Genomic DNA, 22,207 nt, shown 5'->3' with positions numbered 1-22,207 from the left:
AGGATGCGCAGTAGGGCCGCTGGGATGTTAGCAGCCAGGCATGGTTGGGGTAGAAGCAACCGGTGGGCGGATGGTTAACGAAGCAACGAAGTCAAGGCATCCGGGCGGCATCGCAACGGTCCAGCCAGGTCGTTCAGCAGGTAAGCTCCGAGCACAGCAGTAGTTTTCTGCTCCGTAGGAATAGGAGGCCAGGGCTAGTTACTGCGCAAAAAAGAAAAAAAAAACAGTGGTGTGCGGTGAGGCGACGTCATAGTGCTCGTGCTGCCAAGCATACCTTCAATCAATCGCGCCTTCTATATTGGAGATAATAAAACATTATTTCTCCAAGTGAAAGTGCGCCGGCGTATGCTACCGGTTTGCACATACTACAGCTGCCAGTTTCAATTCTAGAATGCGTGAAAATTTTTAGAAGAAAATAGCGTGGTCCATTTACTTTTGTACGCACCGGTACAGTCAGTACATGGCCACATCAGCTGCCAACTAAGGCCTGCCAAGCGCCATGCTCGTGATTTTGGCAACACCCGATTCTAGCGTTTCGACCAATCAGATTGCCCGAGGTCAGGCGAGATAGCGGCACTTCGATAACGATGCAAACTCGGAATACGGGCTAAGGTTCGCAAGTTTACTAGCATTTTTTTTTTTCGCATCGTCCTCTATTCCCTCAACTCTTGCCTGCGATATCTATTGCATGAACGATGAAATATTCGCGCCGTTAAGGAACTACTCTTTGAAGGGCAACTCCTGCGATTTTTCGGTGCTCACTGATATCAACGAATGTTGCATCAGGCGTTCTTCTCAACGTCAAGATTAAGTATTCCAAAAAACAGAGTCTTGAGAACGCTTCAGTTTGCCCGAAAATTAATTTTAAAATAGTGCTTATTACTCGCGCTGCCAGAAAGGATGTTTTTATGGCCAACACTGTACTTGATGACATCACAGTCATGCAGGGATTGTCGAGCAGACGAGGGTGACAATTCAGCGGTCTTACTGGGTGCGGCTTGTACGGTGTAGCGTCGCCTGTACAACGCTATCAGGTGCTACTGGCACGGGACAGGGCGACGGCGGCGCTACTTGGAAACAGTCCAGCACGACGCACACACAGCCGACAGCTTGCTTGCAAACAGTATATATATCGTGGAATCACCGTATTGTACTTTCAGCTTACACTTTAATGCATTCCTTTCCAGCGGTGGGTGGACGTGTTGCTGGCTGCACGAGTTATTCTACCAAACACGACACAGTGATTTACCACCGATTTCCCAAGGAAAAAGAGCCTCGTGACAAATTGAATCTTGCGATCCGGCGCCCCCTATGTGTCCTCGGAATGTTTCACGCGGAACTGCTACCAACGCAGGATGGTTACAATACAGGAGTTTGGCCTCACGAGTACTAGGCGATGGTTGAAACCGGAAACCGCCTTCCGAGCACTCTGTGGCTGCCGGCACGGTGGATTGTTAGCGAGCCACCGTCAGAAAACAAAAGAATGCTAAAATCTGTTGATCTCTTAAACAATACGCTATTGGATAAACTAATCTGAAAAAAAAATAAATAAATAACCCTTAGTGAGGATTGCTGATCTGCATCGAGATGCTAAGGGGTAACTGCGGTACAATCAAATTTCCACCAACATGCCACCAGTTGCCGTTATGTGGCTTAGCTCAGCTCATCCGAACTCGTACTCCAGCTTCGCAGCTAAGGCGTCGCCGAAATTGCGACTTTCTTTTACTCTGAGACAGTTGGATTGAGAGTAAGGCTGTTTTACGAGCAGACCATTTACTATAGCGCTGATTAATTCCGAACCGCCATCCCCTGTGGCTTCGATGTGAAACAGTTTAGGCCCAGCGACGACTAGGGCGAAGCTAGTTCACAGCCATAGAGCCGTTGTCCGCCGCTCTCGCGGGCAGCACCTTTGCTGTCGCGGCATGCTCTTCAGAAAGCGTTGCGAATTTGTCGTCTACTTTCTTGATGCGGCTCGGGTCGGTCATTTTTCGATGTACCGTACACATAGGCTATGCTTATACTACTTGTTGCTCTTGAAACTTCCTTTAGTGTGCAGAGTGTACGTAGCTGAAACTACACGGCCAGCCAGTGGGCATTAAAATTTTGCACCCTGTGGCTCGGCGCACTTTCCGCACCCTTCCGTAAAAGCCGACACCGTCGCTGAAGTTTGTAATAGATAGTCGTGATCAGCAGGTTGGCTGCATATGACATGTAAGACGTCAACATGAATTTGAAAGCTGTTCTCGCTCAAAGCGCAATCATTTTCGCCATATATCAAAGGCCTACAAAATTTTGTGTGCGCCTCCAATTTTAATGCAATTACCATTATTTGCAAAAGGCATTAGTTGTTGTTTTTTTTTCGTGTAGCAGCGCGTGGAAAATAGTGACATTTAATCGTACGAGGGCGATTCAGTTGGAATTGCATTAAATTTTTCGTGTGGCAGGGGAATTGCTTTGTGGACAATAATCTCACTCGCAGCGAGGCGGATTGGCGTTGACATCGAGAGAAAAAAAATGGGAATGTGTATGTAATGATCGGTCACCCTCATATATGCCGACCACTTGCATCGGGGTTTGTGTGTGCATAAATGGCATAAAAATCTTAGGAAATTAATGCTTCATATGTCTAGGGCCGGACTAACAGTGATAAGGCGCGGTTAAAAAAAAAAAGAAAAAAAAAGGGGGGGGGGGGGGGGGGGGGGGGGGGGGGGGGAGGGAGCATCTAACCCACCTCCACCCCACCAACGCCTTCTGATGCCATGTTTGAGAATTGACGAATTTAGAATTTCCTACAGAGAGCACTCTATATATAATAAATAAAGTTTTCTACAGAGAGCGCTCTATATAATAAATAAACTTCAATTCAATTCAATCTTCGTACTGTTTATGAACGTCAGCTGAGTATATCCTTATCCACAGAGCGCGCGGAAAGGCTGGCACCGAGGCTTAAGCTATTCTTGGTAATTACAGGACACAACATTCTCGCTGAAAATTCAGAACGCGCATTCGTGAAAAATAAATTTTTGAAGTGGTTATTTTCTTGGCTAATTCAATAAAGCAAAACGATTGGCTTCGTGTGAGTAGGGAGATGGGTCTTGTTCATAAGCTGTTCGTAAATTCTTACCGTAGAAATGCTAAAAATCATTGAAAAGTTTTGCGAATTCATCCAGCAGGACGAGTTGAAGCTTATGAAAGGCAGTGTTTCTACATAAACTGAGATATTATGCTCTATATACTGACTTAAAGTACAGCAAATAATGTTTGTTTCCAAATAATGTTTCCAAACGCTGTCATAATGCGGCACGCTAAACTTTTTTCCGAAATAGCGGCACCTGTAGAAAATGATATTGTTACGGAACATGCATAAAGTTAGTTTTAACACACTCAAATAACTAGTAATAACCAGTTTAAATTTTATGCAGATTTTCCACACACGTATGAATAAATTGTGTTTGCATTTTGCACATAACTACCACTTTTAAAACAGAAGGAAGCATTTCTGCATTTACCACACACCTTTCCTGCTTTCAATTTACAGAAGAAATTTACATTTTTACGATATAGCGTATGCGTTTCGTTCAACCGAGAAACCACCGGAGCCATAGACGGCTATCTGGAAATTTAGGGTGGATGCTTAAGCGGTGCTATAAGTGCAATATGTGCTATTGGTTACCGCTTGCCGACTCCCTTTGAGGTTGCTCCTTCGGATGCATGTACTTTTCTTTAAAATAGGGTGAACACTTAGTTTTAGTGTCGCGTCTACGCTTAGGTGAAGCCTATGTGTTCTAATATTTTACTTTAATATTACACGTTTGTACAAAGAGGAAAATGTGTTTAAATATTTCACATGAACTCAACTTTTAAATGAAGCATGTATTTGTATAATGTGTCTGTTTTTTTGTTTTGTTTTTTCATTCCACTTATAAGCAAGTGAGGAAAGAATTTGCGCTTTTATAAAAGTTTTAGAGCCTTTTTCTGGGAGATGAGTTCCTCGATGAGCCTCTTCAACGTTTACCCGCCTCAAACCTTGCGTTCCATCTCAGCAGCGACAAATTGCTGAATCGATTGTCAGACATGAGCAGTCATAATCTCTAATAATTTATTGCCTTTGACATTGCTTTCACTGGTTACGCTAGGATTATTAAAACACACAACTGACCTAAACATCATTAATGGCAGAGGTGAGTTGGTTTGCCAGCTACTATGGGCTGACTTCGAACTGAAAACCAGCTAGAATTCTATTTGACCACCCAGCCACTGACCAGCTGGGATCAGCTGAAACCAAATTCAACTAGACAGAACCACCTAAAATCATTTAGGTTTTTCCATCTATTTGGGAGAGTACAAAGTTTTGTACTTTGATTGGCGACCTATGAGACTGGCTTTGGGATTTAACGTACGATTCGACGAACAACTTTTTAAGCATTCGGCATTGCAATACATGAGCTATAAGGTTAATCTTAGGAACTTAGGAAGATTATGCTTTGACTGTTTTGGGCACCAGACGTCGAAATTACCATTTTCCCAGCTCTTGGAGGGCCTCTGAGAACGGAGGGCCCGGTTCACTTGAACCCTTTAAAACCTGTATAATCCGTCCCTGGGACTCACAATTTACCCGCATTCAAGATCGATCGCTCGTTCTATTTCCCCAATTGGCCATGCATGCCGAATATTGCTTTTTTTTTATTGGATTTTAATTACGATTCCTAGCTTGCACTGCCCGATGACTTCGAGGGCGACTCACCGACATCACATAGTATGTTTTCCATACTGCCGTACGCTCGCGCACCTCGACAGAACGGCAACGAGTGCGTGCGGCTCGGCTGGACGCCTGTGTCGTTATCATGTGACATCAAGCAAAGCAGTTCTCTCCGGGCACTGCGCGGGAGTTTCAATTTTATTTGAAGATTTTTACTTGTTTAAAATTATTCTTGCGTATCGTAAAAAATGCTGATTGGGTACTGTGATGACCAAGCCTTCAGCGATATAAATCAAGCATATAACTCAGTACGGTCGAAGGAGTTGCCCTTAAGGACAAGCTGCCGAAAGATGAAGGGAAAGAAAAAAAAATGAAATTTTAAAAATTTCGTGCATCTCAAAGGCTAAACATCGCTCGCATGCTATTGAAAAATCACTTTTATATTTATTTGCTTGGTAATTTTTATTGTGGCGATCTTTATCTTCCATCACTGTGTGTAGAATGCGAAAACAAGAAAGAAAAAAAAAAAAGAGCTGCTCACCGCAACTGTATTTCGTAGTTATCTGTTCCTGCTTTACAGCTTGAAAAAGGGTCATGCGCACCCCATAGTAGCAATGACAATGTGAACACAACATACGCAGAACACAAATTGCAACATGGTCAAAGAATACGGCGAATGTTGCACATAAAAGTAGTCCCAATGACTAAAATTATGCAATAGATACCAGAGTTTGAAATTCAGCATCATGTGAGCTATGTCGAGCGGTAACAAAGGAAAGCACAATGCATGTTTTGCTTTGTTCTCAAAAAAGGCCGCCCTACCTAACAAGCTGCCGCCCTCAGCATTTCCCGGTCTCGGAAAAGGGAAAGACTATCCATGAACTAAAAAAGCCGGGTCTGTAGGTCACGTCAGGTCATACACGTGACTCCTACCACTGAACAGCATCCTCATCATGGTCGTCAAAATCTCGCGTGTATGATATCGCTGCGTCTTACAGCTTCAGACCAATTCAATACCAAGTGATCAGGTAGAAAAACAAGGAAAACCGGATCAAAAATTGCGTCCACAGTTTGCATGCGCGAGCGCTTCTGTTATCACGTGCGCGTGCGTCTGTGACGGAGCTGGCCTTCACCGCATCCGCGAGGTGTATAACATACGTTTCCCAGCCGCCGCTAGGCTAGCGCATCGAAGTCGGCGCGTTGAGAGGACGGAGAGAGCGCCTCCATGGCCACTCCGCGACCCGGGAATGCGCGGGGGATCCTACACGGGGCCTTGGCCGGATCCTTTGCCGCGGCCCCTCCTCATGTCACGGCGACCACTGACAGACCCTCCGTGAGCTGCGATCTCGTGACATTGCTGTCATGGCTGCGAATGGGGATAGAATAACGAGAACTCTTCAATGTTTAATTACAGTTTTGACAAATGCCGTAAGCCGTAAGAAAGTGTTTAAAACAGAGGTCGGCCCGTATCCAAATTTATGCACAGTGGCATTTGTGAAGGCACATTGAATAGTGGAGGGGGCAACCTGACCGCTTAGCAGTGTAACCAATTTATGGTTTTCAATCCTGCATCGTGGTACCCCCCCCCCCCCCCTCACTTTTCTGCAGGCTGCGTACCTTCATATATGCTGGCTGAAACCTTCGTCCTCTATCATTTACATGCTGTTTATATAATAGGGCTGGTATACGTGCACGCATAAGGTCTGATCACCGACGCCGAAAATTGCCAGCAGTTGTTTTCCTCAGATAAGATACACAAGATATAGCGCTTCACATGCCTTTCCAACAGGCGTGTATGTTCTAAATTGATCCTCTGCGGTAGCCCATTGATTAGGCCGCTTTAATGCTGGACCCAAGGACGCAGGTTTGAGCCCGGCCGCGGCGGCAGCTTTTCAATGTAGCGAAAAGCAAGACACCGTGTCTTGTACGATTTATGTCAATGCGTGTTAGAATAAGCCCAGTTCGTCGAAACCTTTTAAGCCCTCCACTACAGTGACCCTCATAGCTTAAGTCGCCTTGGGGCACTAATCTTAATAAACCAAACCGAAACAAATAAAAATATTTAAGTAACTTTATTCAGAGACAGCTGCCTTCTGCAAAAATAATTACAAGGCCGTCTTTCGCGTGGACACGACGTCACAATTTTCGCACCCCGTGATGTTCCACTCAACTTCAGGTGAGATCATCTATAGTGCCTCTTGATGTGGCGTGCGCTATCAAATTTCTCCACTTCCATTTGTGATGTCCCAGTTGGGGTTCTTTTCGGGATGGAGAAAAGGAATCACGTACGGAATAGAGCCAGCAACAGATTTAACCAGGACTGAATTCCCCCGCTCATCCAGCGGTCTTGAGGCAGTGTCATAGAAGCCACTGCGGTGATCCGATGCTTGAAGTACGAGACATTGACCATATACGCCCCGTGCAAAGCGATGGTCACGCCGCTGGGGGCGGAAGTGATAAGTTGAATCGGGGGGCGGAACCAACCGCGGCGTCTGCTAGCCGTGTGTTTCTATGCGGTCGTCGCGTCATGAATTCGCTTTCCCACGGCGTTTACGTCGTTGGATAAACAGCCAGTGCACTGTAACGCAAACTGTGGGGCATCTCCAGCAATAGTTTTTCCTTGGGTAAATGTTAGAAAGCTATAAAAAGAGGCGCTAGGTACTTACTCTTCCCTCCAAGGCAAGCAATAAGACAGAGGTTGAGTTCATTTCGCGTTAACAAGCCACTTGTCATTCCTGTCTTGTATTTTGATGTGAAACCACTTGAAACATTATCGGCGTGTCATTGTGTATTTTATGAAGATCACTCCCATTCGCTTTTAGGTACACGAAAGAAAATATTTTAGTTATTGCGTAAACCTGTAATTGTTCCTTTCTTTATTAAAAGTTAAAGCTCAGCTACTTTGGTCATCTGATGAGAAGTGAGGAGTCGCTGGAGAAAGATTTGATGTTGGGAAAGGTTGAGGGTCGCCGGAGAAGGAGTAGGCAGCGAACGCGATGGTTAGATGGCATTCTCGAGGCACTGCAGATGAAGTTATGTGATCTTAGGAAGATAGTGAGAGACCGGAAAGCGTGGCGTGGCATGGTCCATAGGGTCACGAAGAGTCGGACACGACTGAACGACTGAAATGAACAGAACTTATAGTGTAGGGCTGCATATATTTTGAAGCTTAATTTTCCAAGTCATACCATAGGTTCGGAATGCCAAGTAAAGATGGATATTATGATCGTCAAGTAAGAGATTGAATCAATTAGGCCCAACGCTCCAATCGTATAGTATGTGTACTTAATGGCCTATGAGCGGTGCTTGTTCAAATCAGCATCTCTAAATATTTTATCATTTTACCTAAGCGCATAAGCTTTGCAAAGCGTAGAATTTATCGAAGGTTGTAAGCGACCGCTTCATCGCGATTCACCCACTTCCGACTGTAAACGCTACGAAATGTTTCATCGCCACGAGCCAATCTATTAATTGTCACGGCTAATCCCAAGTAGAATGCTTTAAACATGGGGCGCTTATTTAAGCCTCACCGATTGAGATCGGAACTCGATTGCGTTGTCAGACTCCGTTCGCATCGTGAATTCACTAAGTCCATTTTTAATCAGCTCGATCCAGCGAGTCTTCGCCACCTATGAGCGTCTCGCAACACGAAGTTCGACTTCCACCCCCCCCCCCCCCCACCCCCTCAAATTTGACTCAGTTTTCACTTCCGCTCAATTATCTTTCTTACGGAACTTCGTTGAGAAATTTACGTCAATCTGAACTTTTAAAGCTGCTGCTGAATTTTCCGCCGGGATTTTTGGCTCACGGTTAACGGCGACGACGCATGATTTTCTGCGACACGGTACCGTTAGCGACATCGCATTAAAGGCCCATGAATTCGGCTGATGCAGCGGCTGACACGATGTAATTGGTTGGTTGGTTTGTGGGGTTTAACGTCCCAAAGCGACTCAGGCTGTGGGAGACGCCGTAGTGGAGGACTCCGGAAATTTCGACCACCTGGGGTTCTTTAACGTGCACTGACATCGTACATCACATGGGCGCCTTACTTTTCGCCTCCATCGAAAAGCTAGCTGCCGCCGAGGCCGGGATTCAATCCCGAGTCCTTGAGAACAGTAGTCGAGCGCCGTAACCACTGCGCCACCCCAGCGGAGTACGATGTAATTGGGTCAAGGCACGTTACCACGGGCACATATGAAAAAAGCTTGCGAAGTAAACGCAGAGTATGAGAACGAAAACGAAAAAAAGCGAATATTCTGTTGAAGTAATAGACAACTTGCGAAACTGAAGTTAGCTTCTGGGCAGAGGTTGTCAGCGCGTCATTCCCGCATTCCAGTGCGTTTTTCTTCGACCATTCTTCGTCAATTTATCTCCGCCGCCGGCTTTCGCACAAAGGCGGCGTGAGCTGTCATAATTGCGAACGGGTCGGCGACTCACGAGTCACGACTAGCCGCACAACCCGGATCTCCATTTCCGACGCATCACATTTCACCCGGAATATATGGGACACGAAGGGCTGCGAATCAGCTCAGATCTCGTGGTGTTTTTTAACGCGCAATGGCATCGAAGGATGACAGACTGGGTTCCAAGGAAAGAAAAGAGTAACAGGGGGCGGATGGCAGAAAATTAGATGGGAGGTTGAGGTTAGGAAGTTTGCAGGGATCAAGTGGATGCAGCTAGCATAGGCCCGGGTTAAATGGGATTATGACTAGCAGCTTACCGGTATCCCTCAAGAGGAAAGTATATAACAGTTGCATCTTGCCTGTACTCACCTATGGAGCTGAAACGTGGAGGCTAACCAAGAGAGTTCTACTTAAGTTGAGGACGACCCAGAGGGCTATGGAACGAAATATGGTAGGGGTAACATTAAGAGATAGAAAGCGTGCAGAGTGGGTCAGAGAAATAACTCAAGTTACCGACATTCTAGTAGAAATTAAGAAGAAGAAATGGACATGGGCAGGACATGTAGTGCGAAGAGAAGATAACCGATGGTCGCTGAAAGTAACAAACTGGATTCCAAGGGAAGGAAAGCGTAGCAGGGGGCGGCAGAAAGTTAGGTGGGCGGATGAGATTAAGAAGTTCGCAGGGGTCAAGTGGATGCGGCTAGCACAGAACCGGGTTAAGTGGAGAAATATGGGAGAGGCCTTCGCCCTGCAGTGGGTATAATCAGGCTGATGATGATGATGATGATGATGAAATGGGAAATATGTGAGGCCCTGCAGTGCACTGGGTATAGTCCGGCTGATGATGATAATGATGAGCATTGCATAGAACATAGATGTTTTCGCTTGCGCCTTCAACAAATGCAGTGAGGCGTGGATTGGACCCTGTAGGGAAGAGAAGCGGAACGCCATAGAACCTAAGCCATCGCGGCGGGTTCGAGACCTCTGAGAAGTGTGTCTACTTCCATCTGAAGGCAAAAAATAGCGATTTTGATTCCTGGCTAAGCATTTCTCTTTTCTTGCGAGGAGTTATTTGAGATACACAAGCAGAATCTGTCTTTGATTTTACATAAGTGCGCTACATGGTTTCGCAATGGTATGGGAAAATCAACCGTCCTACATTTAAAGATTGCGGGCAGATGATGATGACAACAGCTCATTTTATTTAGCTAGGTTTCAAATACAATTCCGACTACGCGATCGAATATTGTCATTTTCTTTTTTGTGCTTGTTGCGCGATCTTTTCATCTCTTCTAAACTATGCTGCTGTTTCCCCTGTATCTATGCCGCGCCTCAGAGTGCCTGCCAGCAGCTCTTGGATGCTCCGTTACTAAATAAAAAAGTGAAGGATAAAACGCACAACCTCCCCACTATTTTCTCCAAGACTCGGGCCAAGACAGTATATGTCTCCTCGCTCAGGCACTTTCCTTAGAACGCTCACGATTATCACCTAAAGTCATAGCATACACAACCACAACTTCTGTTCAGCATGAAGCACGTCTGGCGAGCCTCTCTCGCTTCCCCGCAAAATTACGTCAGACCTTGACCTTGCTACCTCCCCTGTTCTCCCAGAAACAAGGGGAAAGAAAATATGCTGGACCACGGCGGTGTATGCTAAGGGCAGAAAACAAACTTCCCGGCCGTCTCGCTCCAAGAGCCACGCACGAACGGACGACAGAAAGCAGCAGCATGAGTGGCCGCTGCCGCCGTCTGAAAGACGACGCCTGTGCCGCCACCCCTGGGGCCAGCACAGATGGCGTGCGTAAACCCGACCCCGAACCCCCCGCCGCCAGCCCCCGGCTCCGCCATACCAGCAAAAAGGAAAAGGAGGGGCGAGAACAAACGAGATATGGAGAGGGAGGGGCCGGCTAGCGTGTCTGTGCGGAAGCTCTCCCATCTGCCCCTGTACAAACCCCAGGGCGACCAGAAATCTCTCTCCCCCACCTCTAGGCCCGGAATGGGGCAGCCCCTTGCCCTGTCTGCTGCTGCTGCTGCCGAGCACGTTCCCACGACGAGTTCCCCTTACCGACGACGAGCAACGAACGCGCGGCGGGGTCGGACAGCGAGCCCGCGCTCCATGCGAACTTCCCCTACTAACCCCCCCCTTCATCCTAGGCCAACCGCCCCCTCCTCCGCCCCTTCAACCCGCCTTGCTCTCCCCGGGCTCACCCGACCCACTATGTTTTACCACCTTTGTATTTTTCATTCCCTCCTTTAGTACATCTTTTCAATCCCAGCCGCGTGTTCGCTCCTAGTCTCTCCCCGCGGCCCGTGTTCTGACCCCTGCTCGACCAACCGGACCCTCCCCCTCTGCACGCACACACCCGTCGTCTCTCAAAGGCCCCGGGTTTGACGCCCGCCGCGCACCCGGCTCCCAAGCCAGGGACATTTCTCCCACCCATTTCGGCCGAGAGGGGCCGGAGACCCCACTCGCCCCCCGCCCCGGCATCGTGACTCATGTCTGACGGGACCGGGGCTAAGCCAGGCGAGCATGCAGATCGGTGCTGCACGTCGCCAAATTTTTACGCCCCATGTGGCGGTGTTAACCACGTCGTGTTCGAGAAGACCTTGCGCGGCCACTGTTGCGTCACGGGCGTACGTACGCTGGACGCTCGTCTTGCGGTGGAGGCGATGGCTCCTCTCGCAAACTTTGAAGCTTGACCGGCCACCTGAAAGTAAACAGTAGCAGCCCCATTTTGATCTTAACTGTATCTGTCGTGAGCAGCACTTTGTTTAAGGAGTTCATCTGACATTATACTCTATCTGGGTATCTTTGGAGAAGCATAGGACGAATACGAGAGTTGAGAACCCCTGCTTGCTATACTGATCCTTAGAACAAAAAGGTTGGCAGCATCTGCAGGGCACAGCCAGCCAACTCATCAAAGCTCATAATCATCATTCATTAAGGGGTGATTTAGCGAACCGATATGTTTCGCCAGAAAAAAAAAGAAAAAAAAAGTTCTGCAAGAAGAAAGAAAAGCCACTACAAAACACGCAGAATGTGCATGGTCAAGAAGCAAAGTCTGCTGCCAGATTTAACGTAAAATGTTTAATTCGATAGAACATATTTGGGGAGCGCTTGTCTGCGTCGCCCCTTCTGTCCGTGTGTTCTTCGCGCTATTTTTTACATTATGAACGTTCACCAACTCGCCCAGATTTCTGCGTTACTTAATCTGATATCAGTCTCAGCACTTATTTATGGTTTGGACAATAGTCGTTTTTCTGTTTGAGTGTTGCACGTCATACGAATAAATTATGCATAAATTCATGCAAAACAACATTTTAAAGTATTTTTCTTTTCAAGCATTGTGTAACTGCGCCGTAGCAGTCAGTCGATTCTTTCTCTGCAGACTGGTAATAACTATTTATGTTTTAAAAAAAACACATATTCTTACGATATTCTTAATTTTCTTGCTAAGTTCACAGCAAACACCAGAACAGACTTTACTACACGAAGAAAGGCTATAGAACATTTCTGTCGATATCTTTATAAAAGTATTTTACAATGTTCTACAGTTCTCTTATAATTATTTAAAAACTCGTGCATTTCTTTCCTGTGGCATATTTAACTAGTCGATGTGCGCGGAGGAAAAATATTATCAGCATTATTTGGCCGCTAACTAGCATAGACGGTCACATAATTCCCATTAGCGCATGCATAACTATATACATCACAGCCCCGAAGTTTCCACCCAATTAAGATGTCCCAGCAAGCAACCTAGGTGGTGGTGCGACGTGTTCATGGGTTCAACTCAGGTTTCTCTCCGATCACATTCGGCATGACAATCCAACCTCTGCATGGGCCCTAAAAGAGCTCGTACTCCTCTACTTGTTGATCTCGGTAATATTCTACTATACTAAAACTATACTTTAGCCTATAGTCCACCATGTCTCACCTTGTCTCAGCTTTCATGAGAAACATTTGTAAAGCCAGGCAACAGCATTTTCCTGTTGCCGGGGGAGGGGGGTGGGGGGGCTAATTTACACACGCAAACACACACAATCATTTATATCTATATCATGTACACTGGGTGTTTTCGAGAAGGTCCAACATTTTTAAGAGAAAGGTAATTGGCTTTAGATTTATTTTAGCCATTCGACGGTGGAAACAGGCAGCAAAGTGCATCAGTTAGTTTCCTAAGTTTCCTAATTACCTGACTGCATTAACTTTTTCTTTTTTTCATTTTAGGGCGTACTTTATATTTTTACAATTATATCTCCTCCTCCAAATAATATTGCCACGAAAAAAGAATTTATTTAAAATTATTGTAGCGCGCGTTAAAAGGCCCAAAATGCTCACCCTGATAAGCAGCAACACATACTAGCACAGCGCCTGGGACGTAGACCGCTCCACCCAGATATTTTGTCACTCTGTTGGCATCACCTTAGAGCCAGCTGATAGCCGCCGTGTCTGTATCCAATGCGCGCAGTCATTGCACTTTCAGTCTAGCCTCAAAGCGCGAATTGCCTGGTGATCTACGCCGGACGCGCCGCTGGCAAGTGTTATTGAGTCAAACGACATCAGGATCACATTTGTGGGCCTTATCGGCCGCTACAATTTGATTCAATCAAATTTTTTTCGTGACTCTACTATTTGGAGGACGAGCTCCAATTCTAAAAATACAACACACTACCTAAAATGAAAATTAAAATGTTAATTGCCGTATTTAGTTCATCAGCGAACTAATCGAATCCTTCTCTTACAATGCTGTCCGCAGTAGCCCCGAATGTAGCCTCAGGGTTAAAATTAGGCAGTTATCCTTTCTTAAAATTCTGGACCTTCTGAAAAAAAAAATAAAAAAAAAAACGCCCTGTATGTATATACCACATTGGTATACAGACGCCGTGAACATCGGTTAGAAAAACGAACTTCGCTCGAAGAATACATCGGGTGTCGTCAGTGTCGTATGCACCTGCAAGCGATTGGAGAAATTTAGACCTTTTTCACGAGCCTCGGCGAAACCGGTTTGTATGGGCTGTAGGGCTGGTGTTTGAAGGAGGTAATCTTCAGCTTTCTTTGTGCTACGAGCACAGTCCAGTATCCAATAGTGCAGCGCCCACGGCGGCTTTTGTGAAAAGGCGATAAAAAGCAGGGGAAGGGCGGCTCATCGCGCGAGGCCATTAACGGCGTGCCGCATTGGTTTATCGCCACATGTTGCTAGACTAAAAAGGTTCTGGTCTGTCTTGCGAACAAACCAATCAGCAGCGACATCTCATTGCGCCGAAGGCGAAACCGAGCTACCTAACACGACCGTCAAAAACTGCTGTTTCGAACCCGAAATTTTGGCCCCACAGAATGTTATATGCGCTGCCAGCCTTTCTCCCAGCCATAATTAGGTTCGTTTCTTACAGTACTGCAGGTGGATGTTGCTCGCGCGTTTTACTTATAAGGCTCAAAGTTGAAAGTTATACGCGGCAACGTCGACTGACCAGTGGGGCTGCTTAGGAAGACAAAGGACAGCAGGAAGCGTCTCGAGGGCATGGACCTTTTTCCAGTAGCTCATCTGTCTTGCGGCCGCCAGGAGAAGTAGGATTGACAGAACGGGTTACCGAACATTTGTGTAGAAATTATTCCTAGTAGCATGTGGCCTAACTTTCCACGAAGTAGTTGAGTGCACGCCTGGTCACACTAGCCTGTGAAGAGACGCGTGAGTCATCTGTGAACATACCTTGACATGCTACCCCCCCTGTTAAGCCATGACAATGACAACAGGAGCCTGGCGAACCTTGGCCGTTTCCTCTCTCTTGAGTCAAAATGGGGGAGGCGGGGACACATAATGCGTCCATTCCCAAAGCCTAAAAAATGCGGATATGCACAGTACGCAATTATTTTGCAGCAGTTCCTCCCATAGATCAAGCGAGGGGCGCCGTTTCCTGGAAAAACATGTGCAGCGAAAGCCTCCAAATTTTCGCGTGGCATCGTGGCGAAAATGGCGGTCAAGGAATGCTTTGCGCATGCGCATGAGCGCACCCCTCTTGTGGCCGCCAGTCGAAGTACGACTGACAGGACGGATAACCCGGAGTTTGTGCAGAAATTCTGAGAACATACCTTGACACACCACCACCCCCACCTCCTGTTGAAACATCGTGGGTGAAACTATGACAATGAGAAAAGGAAGCTGGTGAACCTGGTTATGTCTTCTCTTTTGAGGCAGGCTGGGGGAGGCGGGGATCATACAATGCGTACATTCCGAAGGCCTAGAAGATGCTAGTACTGCACGCAAATATTGTGCAGCAGTCAGGACAGCAGACTGCAAGTGTGAAATATTTTCCCATACTGGAGTCCATGCTTTCTGTGCATACAAGACCGGAATAAAATAAGTTCTTACGACGAAACAGCTTCAAATCATTCTTGTTCACGTGGTACTTTGGATAATATAGGACTGGCGAGCAAACACGTCGGTATGTCGAAGTGTTCACATGCGCGGACACGGGAAGAAAGAAGCACATATGAAAGAGAAAATGTGAAGAATCGCCAGCTTTGTAGGCAAAACCTATTTGCTTGCCGTCCGCGTCCTAGGGAGTATCCGGTTTCGTTTTAGTTTGCTTCGCGCGAGTCCTTTTGTGACCGCAACAAGCTGACACGCGACGATTACAAAAACATGGGGTCTATTAGCGCTCCCTGCACGAAGCCCCAAAGCCACAGCTAAGAAAAGAATCTGAAATATGGAAATTATCTACCCTCGCCAGCGCCGGGGTTAGCTCCCGGTCTCCCCCACCGCTGTGTCATTCGTGGAAAGGCCGCGAAAGCGGCCATCGCTATTAACGCGACCAGCCCAGGAAGGGGGTTCTCTTCTCTTAGCCCCCTTCCCCAGGCAGATCCAAAGAGTACAAGGACGAACCAGGGGGCAGCCACGCTGGCTGCGCATTGCGCCTCGCGTCCCTGGGCTTCGTCCGGTGCGGCGCACGCATCTGTCGGTCCGTCTTGGTTGTACACACAGCGGGCGCGTATCGCTCTCGTGGTGGCAGATACGAAAAGCGACCGACTGGGCGCTGCTTCTTGCATGCGCGCCGGTCCTGAATCACCGTCCGCTGCCATAGGGGAGGGAAAGCAGGGGCACGGCGGCGAAGTCGGGGTTGGTTGAGGGGGTGGAATAGAATGGGAAGGAGGCATCCCCCCCCCCCCTTTCACTTCACCCCAACATCGCGGCGCTAGCCCCGCGTACGCAGGAAGAGGGGGCGATACTCAGCACCCCCCGCCACGCGCAAACCTACATACACACTTTAGCCACCCCCTCGGTGGGAGCCCCCCCCCCCCCCCCCCCCCCACTCCCCCCAAGTCAGCCTCGGCCCGGCTCCCCCCGGGCGTCGGCCGTTGGCGGGGTGGTGCCCGTCCGCCAATGAACGCCCGCCCGGACGTGGTGCGACGCTGTTTCTGAAAGCCGGGGTCTGCTGCTCGCCCCAGACAGCGCGCACCCTCCGCCGCGTGTGTAGCCAGCTGCTAGCAGTGTTCCCGACATCGACGACGAAGCAGCGTTTTGCTTGCCATCGAAAGCCGCTGCTTTTTACCGTGGAACCAAGCACTTTCCTCCTCACAGACCGAGCTCCGACCGCCACCGTCGTTGAATGTGATTCTGAAGCGCCAAGCGCACGTGGCAGCAGCAGCCGGTGAGTTATTTTGCTCTATTCAAGGCAATTTACGACCTTCTTGATTTCGTCAGTGAGCGAATCTGAAATGGCAGTACAGACTCTAAATACCGAAAAATAAAAAGCATGGGGAAAATGGGCGCCACTTGGTGACTGAGTATAACTTTATTTGCTTTTGTTACTTTAGTGTAATGGTCGCGCTAACAGACATGTAAAAGGCTGCCCTAACCACCATGCAAAGGGGAACATTTGTCGTGTAAAGCACGTATGCTTTCATGTCCTTGAGGTTCTCGAGTGTAATTAGAATTTGAACTGCTTACGTCACAAGCGCTTACATAGAAATAGTTTCCTCGTGAGCTTCCCGCTAAGTCATCTCGGCGTGCTACATAAAGTGAACAAGGCGCCACCGTTCAAGGCCAGCCGACGCTCGGCTGCATAAACCACGAGTGTCGCTGACGCAAAGCCTCGATGTTGGTCGTCGTCATCCAAACGAGGGTCATACCCTCGCTTAACTCGTGCAAGTGTTTTGACTGTACGCCTCATCCAACTTGACATGTTCGCAAGCAGTTTCCTGCTTGTAAAGGCGCACCCGAATTCCGTTCCTGGAATGGCAGATGGTGTTTTCACACCTATCCAGTAATGCCACAGTGGCGCTCACTTGCATATGTGTAAATCAACGCCTCTGGGTGCCCACAGTGGCGACCTCGGTCACGCGAGTTTCCTCGCATTGTGCAAACCTCGTTTGCATCGTTAGACGCGGTTCTCAGGTGTCCACCCCCGCATACCCTTTTTCATTTGCAGCAGGCTTGACGAGACAAGCCAGAGCGTAGTTCTGCCCGTGAACCAATCATCTCCGGGACCGCTGCCAAGTGAGGCTCCCCAGGACACCGTTTCGTCTAGCAGCTGTGGAAACCATGGACTGTTCAATCAGGGCGAGCATCTGGACGCGTCAGGAGACGACGTTGCTTCTTGATCTGTGGGAGCAGGAGACGCGACGGCAGAACCTTGACGGCACGGCGCGCAACTACAAGGTCCACCAGCGCATCTCGCAGGTGCTGATGGCCAAGGGCTACTGCCGCTCGCCCATGCAAGTGCGCGAACGGCTCAAGCGACTGCGACGCGAGTTCCGCGAATCACGCCGCTGCGAGTATTACGACAGGGTTGCAGCCATCATGGCCACCAAGGCCGAGACCAACGGGGACGCGATGGTGGTGGGTCACGACGCCGGCGCCGACCTGGGGGGCGCCAATGGAGGCATGCAGTCACCCATCGACCACAGTCGCCACCACCACCTGGGTACCTGTAATGATGACATGGGTGAGTGCTCGTTGTGCTTTAGTATGTGTTTGTTACGCCTCCGTTCCACAGGCGGCGGCACGGTTGCAGCGGTGTCTGTGCGTTCAGGCAGCGCAACTTGATACGGCTAGCTTCCGCATGAAACGGAATTCTCGAATCTCCGTCACTGAAATAAGAATGCGTTGTAGGAGATAGACACAAAGACAAGTGAAGTGGGTCAAGAATTTCCGAAATTGTCCATGCGCTTCAAGGGTGTTTGACTGAGAGAAGTCAGGACTGGGGCGGTGACGGCTGCGAGCCAGACAGTTCTTCCGCGACCAGAGCTTGTTAATCATTGTGGTCATTACCTGCTGCACTTTTCCCTGTACCCCGGAACGGTTTCAAGGGAGTTGGAAGAGAAAGTGCAAAGAGAGAAAGGTGCATAGTGGGGGAAGTCTGCGTAGTAATTTGGATGCCTTATCTGATGCTAGTCTTGAGAGCTTGTTTTTAAAGCTCGCACTGATGATAAATACCTCTTTTGCAGTTGACAGCCTGAAGGGCGATGATTATTCTCAGACGACGTCGGAGAATGAAGCAGGTGAGCTCACACATCGACATTATTGATTGTATTTCTTTCTTTTTTTTTTTTGCTTCTCGGGCTTAAATGAGAAATTGTAGCTGATGAGCTAGAACTGTGTGCAGCAGTAACACATGAAGGACAAACATAACGAGTTTAACATGAATAATATTAAAAATATTTTTGTGGTGCCCGCGTGTGGATGCTTTGTCAGGCTTCATATTACAAGCAGCAGTAACCGTTGCGTTCGATATAGGTACACATTACAATAGAGCAGCAACTGTGTAAGAGCATTCAAGCACCAAGTTAACACAATACCTTCATCATTAGATAGTTTTAGCATAGCGAAGACGTGCTAGCTTAGGCGGATACCAGACGCCTGTCTCCTGCCACTCCGCATGCGTAGGAGGCGTGCGGTAAACCAGTATACGTCTACGTTACTTTCTCCGGCAAGCTAAACCTCTCTGTTAATCTTCTTTTCTTCTTTCTTTTTTCATCCAACGGTACGTAATGTTAACTACAATTATAGATGACGACATAGCAATCTGATCTACCCTAGTTTTGTCCGTAATTCTTGTCGTCCATCAGGTCCAAGTTTAAAGGGCTGCCTGCTAGCCTTTGTTGGCCATTATTTCTTTTCGTGAATCGGAAGCCGCTTGCTCCACTAAACGTGTATGCCTTGCCGTGTGACTGAGATCAACCGGGAAGAACCATTGGGAACGTGATTCCTCTTTATTCGAATGTCTCTTTATGGTGCTATAATCGCTATCCGAGTACTCTGGACAGTATGATACGACGACAGCTTGCCACCGGCGGCCATAATAAGCCAATAGCTGACATGCAGAAGTTTTAAAGAACTCAAATTATTATTTATCTCTGGAGAAAAAAATCTGTTCTTTCATTTAGTCTTAGTGTCATCAGAAAACCTTTTAGCATTCCTTTAGCCTCTGTTACACATGCTGCGTGCACTAAAGCGCTAACCGCATGAGGCTACAATTCGTAGTGACACGCCGCGCGGTAGGCTGAGGGCCGCCAAAGCATTGCCGGTCGTCGCTGTCGCTCAGGTCCCGGGTTTTTTAGAAACTTTCTCCTGTCGTCCGGAAGCAGCTCGCGAGCCAGCCAATCGCAGAAGGCTTTGAGATACTCAACTCCATTCCTGGCTTTTTTTTTTTTTTGGCGAGCGAAGTTTTTTGTCCTAGTCCGGTTTGAGCTACGAACTTGCGGACGCTCACTTTGTCTGATCTGTGCATATATATAAGCGCATCGAGACAATTCAGTAAAAGCTTGGTAGGGCAGTAAAGTAAAAAAAAAAAAGAAACGTTCAGTGTGGCTACTTTCTAAAGTAGCAGAAGAAAGTCACTGCTTGCAATGCAAGTCTTCATCGCAGTGTAGTAGCGCATCGCTGCGTTGGGACCTTTGTTTCTTTAAACGCGGTGCGTTACAAGAAACTTTATCTTCATACTGCTTAGTGCAAGAAACTGGATATAGCGCAACTATACACTCCTCTTGACCGAACGACGAGACGGTGGTAACAAAGCAACGCTGAAAACGCGCCTCTCCGTCGCCGAGTCCCGTCGCTCCGTGCGGTGTGCACCAGCGGCAGCGGCAGGCGTTAGCATCGTCGTTGCGCGAAGCATCACCTGGGATTGTCACCTCATGCGGTTACCTGCCATTTTTTTATCAGCGTTTAAGTAGGCCTTAGAGATTGGCTGAATCGATAAACCGAGCTTGTTTCTCAACGCCGCCTACCCCACCGCAGAGTACCAGGACAGCCGCAACGGCAGTGTCGGCGGCAGCAACGGCAACAGCGGCGCCCCTTCGGAAGAGGAGTCCTTGCTCCTGCAGCGGCGAACTGTCCAGCTACTTTCGTCCCTGGTCGAGGGCCAGAGACGAGCGCAGAAGTCCACTGTGTGCTTTCAACGGCAGATGCTACAACACATGCACGCCATGTCGGGAGCCATGCAGACTGTGGCAGGGGCCCTGGCGCGGGCCTGCCTGTACATGCCTCCCGGGGACCGGGCCGACGGTGCCTGCAGCCCCAGCTACGCCGCCAGCCTACTCGAGCACGATGACCTCGTCGAGTCGAGGGACGCGGACACGCCTTCGCCCCGAAACTACATGAAGCACGAGGCTAGCGACTGAACGTGGACCCCGCAGACAGTTACTTGTGCAGCATGCGATGCAGAACCGAGGACCGGGCGATGCCTTAGAGATTCCCTGTGCGTGCTTGACGTCTTGTATGTTTTTCTCTCTTTTTTTTTTTTCAACTCGCATGCAGTTGTCAACACTGGAACAAACTGTCTTCAAGTGGACTACGCTGCTGGCGTGGATGCGGGTATTGGTTGAACCTATTCTCTTTGTGTGTGTGCGTGTGTGTGTGTGTGGGGGGGGGGGGGGGGGGGGACTAATGGAGTTTTGGGACCAATATTGAGAGCTTGGAGACTAGACCAAAGGTTATAGACGGTTGTGTGCTAGGGATGTTGCTAGGGGCCAAAGAAGTCGTGGTTCAAAGCTGTGGAAGGGATCAACGGAGGATTATTATGGCGTAAGTTCAAGTGCGGTTGATTCCATAGCCTGCATTTTGACTTTGGATGCACGGACAATTAATACAAGCGTGCGTTGCTTCTCCTCGCTGTCGCAGCACACAGCTGTCACAAAGGGTGTTTGAAACACTTCATTGAAACCAACTCCGGGACAGCATTGTGATAGAGATGTTCCGTTATTGCTCAGTTTTTCAACTTTAACTGATATTGTGCCTTCCCCTTGTGTTTTCTTCCCCTTTCTTGATGTCAAGGCGCTTTTCCGACGGGTAAGAGTGAGCAAGCTAAACCTCGTTTTAAGACGTCTCCGATCCGCCACACATTCGAAGCGGCGACTTCACGTTATCCAGGGATGTTCCCGTTTTGCTGTACATATAGCAAGTACAAAAACTAATTGTAAAGTGCCTAAAAAGCGCGAAGACCGGCATGGAGCGAATATAAGCTGCGTTGTGAATGGCTCAATAGTGCACGCCCGAAAACGTACAAAGATTTGTTGTTGGATAGAATACAGTCTTTTCAGCAGTTCTATTAAATGCGGAAATGTATATCCTGCACTTTGCCAGAGTATAACGCTGGGAGTACTTGGCGACTTTTTACCGCATTAAAGTTCTGAGAAGATAGTCGTGAGGAGGCCACCAGTTCTTACGGGTAGGCACGCGACCAACTGATATTACTAGTCGTTACGTGTGTGAGAAGAGAGAAAGTTCTGGACCAGGAAAATGCCAAATGGCCTCTTACTCCGCCGTGGTAATAGAACAAAAAGAACAAAAAAGCAAGATAGTAAAATAAAAAAAAAGACAGGGATGTCATAATGCCATGAGCTGCGTATGCTGTGATGACGTCCAAGACGAGGTGTAGAATCTTCTATCTGTCATGAATGATTCATAGATTATAGGCGGTCTGTCTTGCTGTCGCATTCTACACTAGTCTTGTGTTCTCTTGTGTGATATGCGGTGCCAAAGTAAAAGAATGCACAGTGGAGCAGTCGCAAATTGAAAACTCCTTTTCTGAACGAAAGCTCACAAACGGAATTTTAGGAAAGGGGACCGAACGCATTTGGGCCTTAGCGGTTACATTTAGAATTGGC

General features: G+C 48.1%; 1 protein-coding gene across 3 annotated transcripts; it reads left to right on the top strand.

Moving 5' to 3' along the window:
* The first annotated feature begins 13 nt into the window (after positions 1–13).
* Positions 14–20,779, top strand: LOC146190530 (uncharacterized). 3 transcript variants are annotated; one of them, XM_084600926.1, is made up of 4 exons: positions 14–140; positions 17,530–18,045; positions 18,548–18,601; positions 20,340–20,779. In XM_084600926.1, exons 2-4 carry the CDS (start codon positions 17,643–17,645, stop codon positions 20,720–20,722), a joined length of 840 nt encoding a protein of 279 aa, XP_084457052.1. In that variant the 5' UTR covers positions 14–140; positions 17,530–17,642; the 3' UTR covers positions 20,723–20,779. The 3 variants fall into 3 exon arrangements, with proteins under 3 accessions (XP_084457052.1, XP_084457054.1, XP_084457053.1); XM_084600928.1 differs by lacking the exon at positions 14–140 and adding an exon at positions 16,482–16,749 and having other exon boundaries at positions 17,533–18,045; XM_084600927.1 differs by lacking the exon at positions 14–140 and adding an exon at positions 16,482–16,749.
* Positions 20,780–22,207: the final 1,428 nt, after the last annotated feature.

The sequence above is a fragment of the Amblyomma maculatum genome, chromosome 4 (genome assembly GCF_055883805.1).
Source record: "Amblyomma maculatum isolate TAMU_Amacu chromosome 4, ASM5588380v1, whole genome shotgun sequence".
In the NCBI taxonomy this organism is placed as follows: Eukaryota; Metazoa; Arthropoda; class Arachnida; order Ixodida; family Ixodidae; genus Amblyomma; species Amblyomma maculatum.
This window is presented reverse-complemented; position numbering and strand designations above follow the sequence as displayed.